At 47.4% G+C, this 10731-nt stretch overlaps 1 protein-coding gene across 1 annotated transcript in view; it reads right to left on the bottom strand.

The window, feature by feature from the left end:
• Nucleotides 1–1027: 1027 nt before the first annotated feature.
• The window catches only part of EXOSC9 (exosome component 9), a 75604-nt gene continuing 65900 nt past the window's right edge, over nucleotides 1028–10731 (bottom strand). The window contains exons 11-12 of the mRNA XM_063920249.1: nucleotides 4206–4281; nucleotides 1028–1366 (exon numbers count right to left, since the gene is read on the bottom strand). Coding sequence (XP_063776319.1) covers nucleotides 1267–1366; nucleotides 4206–4281 — 176 coding nt within the window. The 3' untranslated portion in view covers nucleotides 1028–1266. The remainder of the gene's footprint in view (nucleotides 1367–4205; nucleotides 4282–10731) is intronic.

Genomic DNA, 10731 nt, shown 5'->3' with positions numbered 1-10731 from the left:
GTAGTGCCTGCGGCTACAAGTGACTTGGAGGACTCCAAGTTACTGGACGTTGTCAGAGCATTAAAAATATATATTGCAAGGACAGCTGGAGTCAGAAAATCTGACTCGTTGTTTATATTGTATGCACCCAACAAGATGGGTGCTCCTGCGTCTAAGCAGACGATTGCTCGTTGGATCTGTAGCACAATCCAACTTGCACATTCTGTGGCAGGCTTGCCACAGCCTAAATCTGTAAAGGCCCACTCCACAAGGAAGGTGGGCTCATCTTGGGCGGCTGCCCGAGGGGTCTCGGCATTACAACTTTGCCGAGCAGCTACGTGGTCAGGGGAGAACACGTTTGTAAAATTTTACAAATTTGATACTCTGGCTAAGGAGGACCTGGAGTTCTCTCATTCGGTGCTGCAGAGTCATCCGCACTCTCCCGCCCGTTTGGGAGCTTTGGTATAATCCCCATGGTCCTTTCAGGAACCCCAGCATCCACTAGGACGATAGAGAAAATAAGATTTTACTTACCGATAAATCTATTTCTCGGAGTCCGTAGTGGATGCTGGGCGCCCATCCCAAGTGCGGATTATCTGCATAAATTGTACATAGTTATTGTTAACTAATTCGGGTTATTATTGAAGGAAGCCATCTTTCAGAAGGCTCCGCTGTTATCATACTGTTAACTGGGTTTAGATCACAAGTTGTACGGTGTGATTGGTGTGGCTGGTATGAGTCTTACCCGGGATTCAAAATCCTCCCTTATTGTGTACGCTCGTCCGGGCACAGTACCTAACTGGAGTCTGGAGGAGGGTCATAGGGGGAGGAGCCAGTGCACACCACCTGATCGGAAAAGCTTTACTTTTTGTGCCCTGTCTCCTGCGGAGCCGCTATTCCCCATGGTCCTTTCAGGAACCCCAGCATCCACTACGGACTCCGAGAAATAGATTTATCGGTAAGTAAAATCTTATTATTACACTGAACTGTCTGTAACTATATAATTTGTTGAATAAACATTCTATTCCAAAAAAAAACCCCCACAAGATTCTATTGGTCAACATCAGGTGTAGTGTTTATTTTTTTATTAAAACAGTGAAAAAAATATATTGGTCTGTAGAACAGTACATGCGTTAAGCCATATTAAACAAACACTTTTCTTAGTTTGTGGCAGACAACTCTTTGACTTTGTATTCTCCCAACACGATGGTGTGACATTTTGCAAAATGTGGGATCAGCAGTTTTATACACTTTTACACAGTTATGTGGAACAAACTATGCAGGTCATCACCATCTGTTTGACTTCTTCTTTTTCTTCTTACTGTTAGACATGTTGCTTGGTGACTCTTGATCCTTTTGAGACACTGCAGCTGCCAAGCTAGTAGACCTAAACAAAATTGGAGTGATTACACTACACAAAGTCCGCATATTGTGGATGGATTTGTAAGCTCAATGTACATATACTCCCAAGTCTGAACGACTTAACCAAATGTAAATTGGTTCAAATATAAAGATTTGGAAAACATTATAAATTCCATGTCCAAAAATACTGCTGAGGATATACAGTAAATGCACAAAGCATTTACATTAGTTATCGTGCAAAAGGTTAGCATACTCTACTAAATTATGCAGTTTGGCTTTTATATTGCATTATTACACCGTTCGGCATTGTCATGTACATACATTGCAAGATATCTGATCCATAGATGCATTTGTTTTTTTTATTTGTTTTTTTAAGTTCACTAACTTATTTAAAAAGGCACTACTAAGGTTCCGTGGCACTGTACAAATAGATAAAATGGACAAGAAATATAGGGACAAAATATAGACCGTATCTAAATTTACAGTTACAGAATTCCAGTGAGCACTTAGCATAATTATGCAGAGAAGACAATGGGGGAGTTTAGGAAACATTTCTGATTCTAATGTTGAAATTATCATACTGCTCCTAAATTCATGTTCTATCATCTCATCTAATATGTGCACATAATATATTAACTAGCACTTGGTTCAATTTGTACAGGTGTATTGCCCACTGTGACTACTATTACTCTGAACAATGTAAAGACAAAAACCACCACACTAGCCGACTTCTGTATTAAATTTAATGTTTTGGGACACTTCACTTGTATACATTTATTGCTACACAATTTCCTAAGATTATCTTCCTGTATCAATTGTTTTTGTATGTCCATTAATCATTGTATTTTATTACATTAAACATTTTAATAAGCTTGTCAAAGTTACAGATCTATGAATTTGGCAAGTATAAACACTACAGAATCCTGGTACAAGTTATTTGACTAATGATTATTGGCACTGGCAAAGTATGGTATAATGGTAGTGAGACAATAAGGAGAGCATGAGGTAGTAACAGATGTCTAAATGATTGATTGATTGATTGCAGTTGAGGAATACTAGAATTTCTGTTGCTGGTGTTGGTGGCCTGCAAGCTATCCTCAAATCCTCCATCTTCCATCTCAGCAACATCTCCAGGATCCATCCTTCTCATCTTGGCACTAACCAAAACTCTCATTCATGCGCTCGTCTTTCACCTTTATTACTGTAACCTCTCTGGTCTTCCACAGTACTACTTCACTCCCCTTCAATTTATCATACACACTGCTGCCTGCCTTACTTTCCTTTCACACTTCTCTACCTCAGCAGACTCTCTCCGACAATTGCTGCACCTGCTCCTTCTCTCCTACAGAATCAAACTGACCTACAAAGCCTTCAGCAACTGCTATCACCCCTACAGCTCCAAAATAATTTTTACCTGGCAATGACTGCTTCCTCCCTACCACATTAATTACCTCTCGGCACTCCAACTTAGATTTTGCCTGTGTTTCCGCCAACCTGTGAAATACATTAGCCACTAATCGCCAAGTCCTCTGCCTTTGCAACCATCTTCAATGCCCACTTAGTGCCACCATGTCTGCCACTGTCCATTCCCAAATATACTCTATATATGTGAGACAACATTTTTATTGCAGCAAAATAAGCTATAGCTCACAACTGGAAAATCCAGCTGCCTCCGGTTAACGCTAAGATTTTATATACATGAAATAGAGATCTCTCTACATACATACCGTATATACTCGATTATAAGCCGACTTTTTAAGCACGTTTTTTTGTGCTGAAAAAGCCACCTCGGCTTATAATCGAGTCAGCGTTGAGGGACACAGAGAGCGCAGCGCGCGGCTCTCCTGTGTCCCTCCTGCATCTCCAGCAGCAGCGGCGTCTGAGTGTTAAAGGAAGTGCACGAACCGGCACTTCCTTTAACACACGTCGCTGCCGCCCGAGATGCAGGAGGGACACAGGAGAGCCGCGCGCTGCGCTCTCCGTGTCCCTCATTCAGAAGACAGCGCGGGAGCGACGGAGGGTAAGTATCAGGCACTGTGGGGCATATCAGGCACTGTGGGGCATATCAGGCACTGTGGGGCATATCAGGCACACCTGGCACTGTGGGGCATATCAGGCACACCAGGCACTGTGGGGCACACCAGGCACTGTGGGGCACACCAGGCACTGTGGGGGCACATCTGGCACTGTGGGGGCACATCTGGCACTGTGGGGGCACATCTGGCACTGTGGGGGCACATCTGGCACTGTGGGGGCACATCTGGCACTGTGGGGGCACATCTGGCACTGTGGGGGCACAGTGGGGGCATATCTGGCAGTATGAGGGCATATCTGGCACTGAGGGCTGTGTACGGCTAGAGCTGCATTTCCCACCCTAGGCTTATACTCGAGTGAATAAGTTTTCCCAGGTTTTTGGGGTAAAATTGGGTGCCTCGGCTTATATACGGGTCGACTTATACTCGAGTATATACGGTACATATTGTTTAATTTTGCAATGGAAACTATGGTGTTAATTATGGCGTCAATGACTGGAATGGGTCACAGTCAGTGAGGGTCCTTCTTTAGTTAGAACCCAGTGTATTTCTGACCTCTTGCCCTTTAGTCTCCTGGAATGTGCATAACCTTAATTGTCTCAGGGGTTAATCTTCTACCAGTGTGTCGCACTGGGGTATAAGGAGTCGGCCAGATCCCCAACACTGATTACCATCCATATCTACAGCTATCACTGCTTCTCTTCCAGGATTTTTTGGACTGCCAGTAATCTTGGATAGGCTGGGCTTCTGCACATGTGCTGCCTGCTGTGGATACGATCATATTTTAATTCAGTTACATGAAAAGCTCAATAAAGATACTGAAAACAATACCTGGCTTTAACTTGCGTCTCCGCCTGTAGTATGACCACCTCTTCTTCCTCACTGTCAGACAGCATGATTGTTTCAACTGCAATTAAAAAAATACAGGGAACAAAATGGGTAGGGGTCCTCTGTATATTTTGTGAACCAGCACCAGATCATGGATGTTTCCCTGGTTCTAAAAATCCAAGGGGGCGGGAATCGGGGGGATGACTAGGGTTCCCTTGTATTTTCAGAACCAGCACTGGGCTCCACTAGGGATGGGGGGGTGAAGGGGGGGGGGGGGGGGGTAATGCCACCCCAGCCAATGCATTAACACCTCCCTTCCTTCCACGCACACAACTAGTCACCCCAGGACAGGGATTCGTGGGGACACCCCCAACAAAGTGGTTCTCCCTTCCAAGTGTAACCGAGGCCTGGGCTGAGACCAGAGGCTATCCCCCACACCCCTCGGCGGTATGTGCAGGGTTGATAGCTTTCAGTATAAGTTAGATTTGAACTAAAATATAGTCCATTACAGGGATGCTACAGGTCCCAAGCAAGCAGGGCTGGAGAGTGGAAAGATGTACATCTACACCTTTTTTTTCCACAACACCTTTTATTTCTGCCCCCAATAATTGCAGCTGGGAAAGAAATATTACTAGAGCCACTGACCAGAAGGATGAGTCTTTTGGGAACTTTGTCTCTATTTTGTCAGTTTTGAGTGACCCTTATGTGCTGATCAGACACCAAAAGTTTGTCGGAGGCTACCAAGGGGAGACTTTGGCCATCCTTGGGGAGAAATGGATCAAGCCAAATCTTGTGGAAAAGCTGGGCCTGAAGACCCCATGCCCCATCAAGGGACAGTATGGTTCTGAGGTCTGGGACATTAAAGAGGGGGAATAATAAGATTTTACTTACCGGTAAATCTATTTCTCGTAGTCTGTAGTGGATGCTGGGGACTCCGTAAGGACCATGGGGAATAGACGGGCTCCGCAGGAGACATGGGCACTTTAAGAAAGAATTTAGATTCAGGTGTGCTCTGGCTCCTCCCTCTATGTCCCTCCTCCAGACCTCAGTTAGAGAAACTGTGCCCGGAAGAGCCGACAGTACCAGGAAAGGATTTTGGTAATCCAGGGCAAGATTCATACCAGCCACACCAATCACACCGTATAACTTGTGATAAACTTACCCAGTCAACAGTATGAACAACAACAGAGCATCAGTTCAACCCTGATGCAACAATAACATAGCCCTTATTGCAGCAATAACTATATACAAGTATTGCAGAAGAAGTCCGCACTTGGGACGGGCGCCCAGCATCCACTACGGACTACGAGAAATAGATTTACCGGTAAGTAAAATCTTATTTTCTCTAACGTCCTAGTGGATGCTGGGGACTCCGTAAGGACCATGGGGATTATACCAAAGCTCCCAAACGGGCGGGAGAGTGCGGATGACTCTGCAGCACCGAATGAGCAAACACAAGGTCCTCCTCAGCCAGGGTATCAAACTTGTAGAACTTTGCAAAAGTGTTTGAACCTGACCAAGTAGCCGCTCGGCACAGCTGTAATGCTGAGACCCCTCGGGCAGCCGCCCAAGATAAGCCCACCTTCCTAGTGGAATGGGGCTTAACTGATTTTGGCAGCGGCAATCCAGCCGCAGAATGAGCCTGCTGAATCGTGTTACAGATCCAGCGAGCAATAGTTTGCTTTGAAGCAGGCGCACCAAGCTTGTTGGAAGCATACAGGATAAACAAAGAGTCTGTTTTCCTGACTCTAGCCGTTCTGGCTACATAAACCTTCAAAGCCCTGACCACATCAAGCAACTCGGAATCCTCCAAGTCAGTAGTAGCCACAGGCACCACAATAGGTTGGTTTATATGAAAAGATGAAACCACTTTTGACCGGAATTGTGGACGGGTCCGCAACTCTGCTCTATCCGCATGGAAAACCAGATAGAGGCTTTTATGTGACAAAGCCGCGAATTCTGACACACGCCTAGCCGAAGCCAAGGCTAGTAGCATGACCACCTTCCACGTGAGATATTTCAATTCCACCGTTTTGAGTGGTTCAAGCCAGTGGGATTTCAGGAAACTCAACACCACGTTAAGATCCCAAGGTGCCACTGGGGGCACAAAAGGGGCTGAATATGCAGCACTCCCTTCACAAACGTCTGAACTTCAGGTAGAGAAGCCAGCTCTTTTTGAAAGAAAATGGATAGGGCCGAAATCTGGACCTTAATGGAAGCCAATTTTAGGCCCAAAGTCACTCTTGACTGTAGGAAGTGAAGGAAACGGCCCAGCTGGAATTCCTCGCCTCACACCAAGCAACATATTTTCGCCATATACGGTGATAATGTTGAGCTGTCACGTCCTTCCTAGCCATTATCAGCGTAGGAATGACCTCATCCGGAATGCCTTTTTCCGCTAGGATCCGGCGTTCAACCGCCATGCCGTCAAACGCAGCCGCGGTAAGTCTTGGAACAGACAGGGCCCTTGTTGCAACAAGTCCTGTCTTAGAGGAAGAGGCCACGGGTCATCTGTGAGCATTTCTTGCAGATCTGGATACCAAGTCCTTCTTGGCCAATCCGGAACAATGAGAATTGTTCTCCCTCCTCTTTTTCTTATGATTCTCCACACCTTGGGTATGAGAGGAAGAGGAGGAAATACATAGACCGACTGGAAAACCCACGGTGTCACCAGGGCGTCTACAGCTATCGCCTGAGGGTCTCTTGACCTGGCGCAATACCTCTGTAGTTTCTTGTTGAGGCGGGATGCCATCATGTCCACCTGTGGCAGTTCCCACCGACTTGCAATCAGTGCGAAGACTTCTTGATGAAGTCCCCACTGCTCCGCGTGGAGGTCGTGCCTGCTGAGGAAGTCTGCTTCCCAGTTGTCTACCCCCGGGATGAACACTGCTGACAGTGCGCTCACATGATTCTCCGCCCACCGAAGAATTCTGGTGGCTTCCGCCATCGCCACCCTGCTCCTTGTGCCGCCCTGTCGGTTTACATGAGCCACAGCGGTGATGTTGTCTGACTGAATCAGAACCGGTTGACCGCGAAGCAGGGTCTCTGCTTGACGTAGGGCGTTGTAAATGGCCCTTAGTTCCAGGATGTTGATGTGAAGGCAAGTCTCCTGACTTGACCAGAGACCTTGGAAATTTCTTCCCTGTGTGACTGCTCCCCACCCCCGGAGGCTTGCATCCGTGGTCACCAGGACACAGTCCTGAATGCCGAATCTGCGGCCCTCGAGAAGGTGAGCACTCTGCAGCCACCACAGGAGAGACACCCTGGCCCTGGGGGATAGGGTGATTAACCGATGCATCTGAAGATGTGATCCGGACCATTTGTCCAGTAAGTCCCATTGAAAGGTCCTCGCATGGAAGCTGCCGAAGGGAATGGCCTCGTATGATGCCACCATCTTTCCCAGGACTCGAGTGCAGTGATGCACTGACACCTGTTTTGGTTTTAATAGATCCCTGACCAGTGTCATGAGTTCCTGAACTTTCTCTATCGGGAGATAAACCCTTTTCTGGTCTGTGTCCAGAATCATGCCCAGGAAAGGCAGATGAGTTGTAGGAACCAACTGCGGCTATGGAAGATTTAGAATCCAGCCGTGTTGCCATAACACTTGAAGAGAACGTGCTACGCTGATCAGCAACTGCTCTCTTGACCTCGCTTTTATGAGGAGATCGTCCAAGTATGGGATAATTGTGACCCCTTCCTTCCGCAGGCGTACCATCATTTCCGCCATTACCTTGGTAAATATTCTCGGAGCCGTGGAGAGACCAAACGGCAACGTCTGAAATTGGTAATGACAATCCTGTACCACAAATCTGAGGTACGCCTGATGAGGTGGATAAATGGGGACATGAAGGTATGCATCCTTTATGTCCAGAGACACCATAAAATCTCCTCCTTCCAGGCTTGCAATGACCGCTCTCAGCGATTCCATCTTGAACCGGAACCTTTTCAGGTACATGTTCAGGGATTTTAAATTCAATATGGATCTGACCGAACCATCCGGTTTCGGTACTACAAACATGGTCGAATAATAACCCTTTCCTTGTTGAAGGAGGGGAACCTTGACCACCACCTGTTGAAGATACAATTTGTGAATTACAGTTAACACTATTTCCCTCTCTAAGGGGGAAGCTGGCAGGGCCGATTTGAGGTATTGGTGAGGGGGCATCTCCTCGAATTCCAGCTTGTATCCCTGAGACACAATATCTGTTGCCCAGGGATCCAACTGGGAGTGAACCCACTTGTGGCTGAAATTTCGGAGACACGCCCCCACCGGGCCTAGCTCCGCCTGTGGAGCCCCAGCGTCATGGGGTGGATTTAGTGGAAGCCGGGGAGGACTTCTGTTCCTGGGAACTAGCTGTGTTGTGCAGCTTCTTTCCTCTGCCCCTGCCAAGAAAGGACGCACCTCGGACTTTGTTTTTTGTGATCGAAAGGACTGCATTTGGTAATACGGTGCTTTCTTAGGCTGTGAGGAAAAATATGGCAAAAAATTTGACTTTCCAGCCGTAGCTGTGGAGACCAGGTCCGAGAGACCCTCCCCAAACAATTCCTCACCCTTGTAAGGTAAAACCTCCATGTGCCTTTTTGAGTCGGCATCTCCTGTCCATTGCAGAGTCCACAGGACCCTTCTGGCAGAAATCGACATAGCATTTATTCTAGAACCTAGTAGGCCAATGTCTCTTTGAGCATCTCTCATATAAAGGACAGCGTCTTTAATATGCCCCAGGGTCATTAATATAGTATCCTTGTCTAAGGTATCAAGTTCCTCAGATAAGGTATCCGTCCATGCTGCTACAGCACTACACACCCAGGCCGACGCGATTGCCGGCCTCAGTATGGTACCTGAATGTATATAAATGGACTTCAGGGTACCCTCCTGTTTTCTATCCGCAGCATCTTTGAGGGTAGCCGTGTCCTGTGACGGCAGGGCTACCTTCTTGGATAAGCGTGTCAAAGCTTTGTCCACCCTAGGGGGGAGGATTCCCAGCGTAACCTGTCCGTTGGCGGGAAAGGATACGCCATAAGAATCCTTTTGGAAATCTGCAGTTTTTTATCTGGAGATTCCCAAGCCTTTTCACATAACTCATTGAGCTCATGTGAGGGGGGAAAAGTTACCTGCGGCTTCTTTCCCCCATACATATGAACCCTCCTGTCAGGGACTGGGGTTTCCTCTGTGATGTGCAACACATCCTTAATAGCTATAATCATATAACGGATGGATTTAGCCAATCTTGGCTGTAACTTTGCATCATCGTAATCGACACTGGAGTCAGAATCCTGACTGTCCTGAGGCTTCAGCTTTTTCTAACCTTTTATGTAAGGAATTAACATTATCATTTAAAACCTTCCACATATCCATCCAATCAGGTGTCGGTGCCGTCGGCAGAGACACCACATTCATTTGCTCCCGCTCTGCTTCCACATAGCCTTCCTCATCAGACATGTCGACACAAGCGTACCGACACACCACACACACAGGGAATGCCCTTTTTGAAGACAGTTCCCCCACAAGGCCCTTTGGTGAGACAGAGAGAGTATGCCAGCACACACCCCAGCGCTATATAACCCAGGAATAACACAGTAACTTAATGTTAACCCAGTAGCTGCTGTATATTGTGTTTTTAGCGCCTAATTATGTGCCCCCCCCCCCCTCTCCTTTTACCCTTTTCTACCGTGAACTGCAGGGGAGAGCCTGGGGAGCTTCTTCTCAGCGGAGCTGTGGAGAAAAAATGGCGCTGGTGAGTGCTGAGGGAGAAGCCCCGCCCCCTCGACGGCGGGCTTCTGTCCCGCTAAAATACATATCTTTTTGGTGGGGGCTCATACATATATACAGTGCCCAACTGTATATATGAGTACTTTTCCCAACAGAGGTCCATATGCTGCCCAGGGCGCCCCCCCCTGCACCCTTACAGTGACCGGAGTATGTGAGGTGTGTTTGGAGCAATGGCGCACAGCTGCAGTGCTGTGCGTTACCTCATGTGAAGAACGGAGTCTTCTGCCGCCGATTTCGAAGTCTTCTTGCTTCTCATACTCACCCGGCTTCTGTCTTCCGGCTCTGCGAGGGGGACGGCGGCGCGGCTCTGGGATTGGACGACGAGGGTAAGATCCTGTGTACGATCCCTCTGGAGCTAATGGTGTCCAGTAGCCTCAGAAGCAGGACCTAGCTTCAAAAGAGTAGGGCTGCTTCTCTCCCCTCTGTCCCACGATGCAGGGAGTCTGTTGCCAGTCTGTTGCCAGCAGAGCTCCATGAAAATAAAAAACCTAACAAAATACTTTCTTACAGCAAGCTCAGGAGAGCTCACTAAACAGCACCCAGCTCGTCCGGGCACAGATTCAAACTGAGGTCTGGAGGAGGGACATAGAGGGAGGAGCCAGAGCACACCAGAATCTAAATTCTTTCTTAAAGTGCCCATGTCTCCTGTGGAGCCCGTCTATTCCCCATGGTCCTTACGGAGTAAGTGTAAATTTCAGAGAATGAATTTAGCAGCAGTAATGAGGGGTGGGGTCAGGGGACCAGATACTACCTGCCCAA

The sequence above is a fragment of the Pseudophryne corroboree genome, chromosome 1, assembly GCF_028390025.1.
Source record: "Pseudophryne corroboree isolate aPseCor3 chromosome 1, aPseCor3.hap2, whole genome shotgun sequence".
NCBI lineage: Eukaryota > Metazoa > Chordata > Amphibia > Anura > Myobatrachidae > Pseudophryne > Pseudophryne corroboree.
The sequence above is the reverse complement of the archived record's forward strand: the minus strand, read 5'-3'. Positions and strand labels throughout refer to the sequence as shown.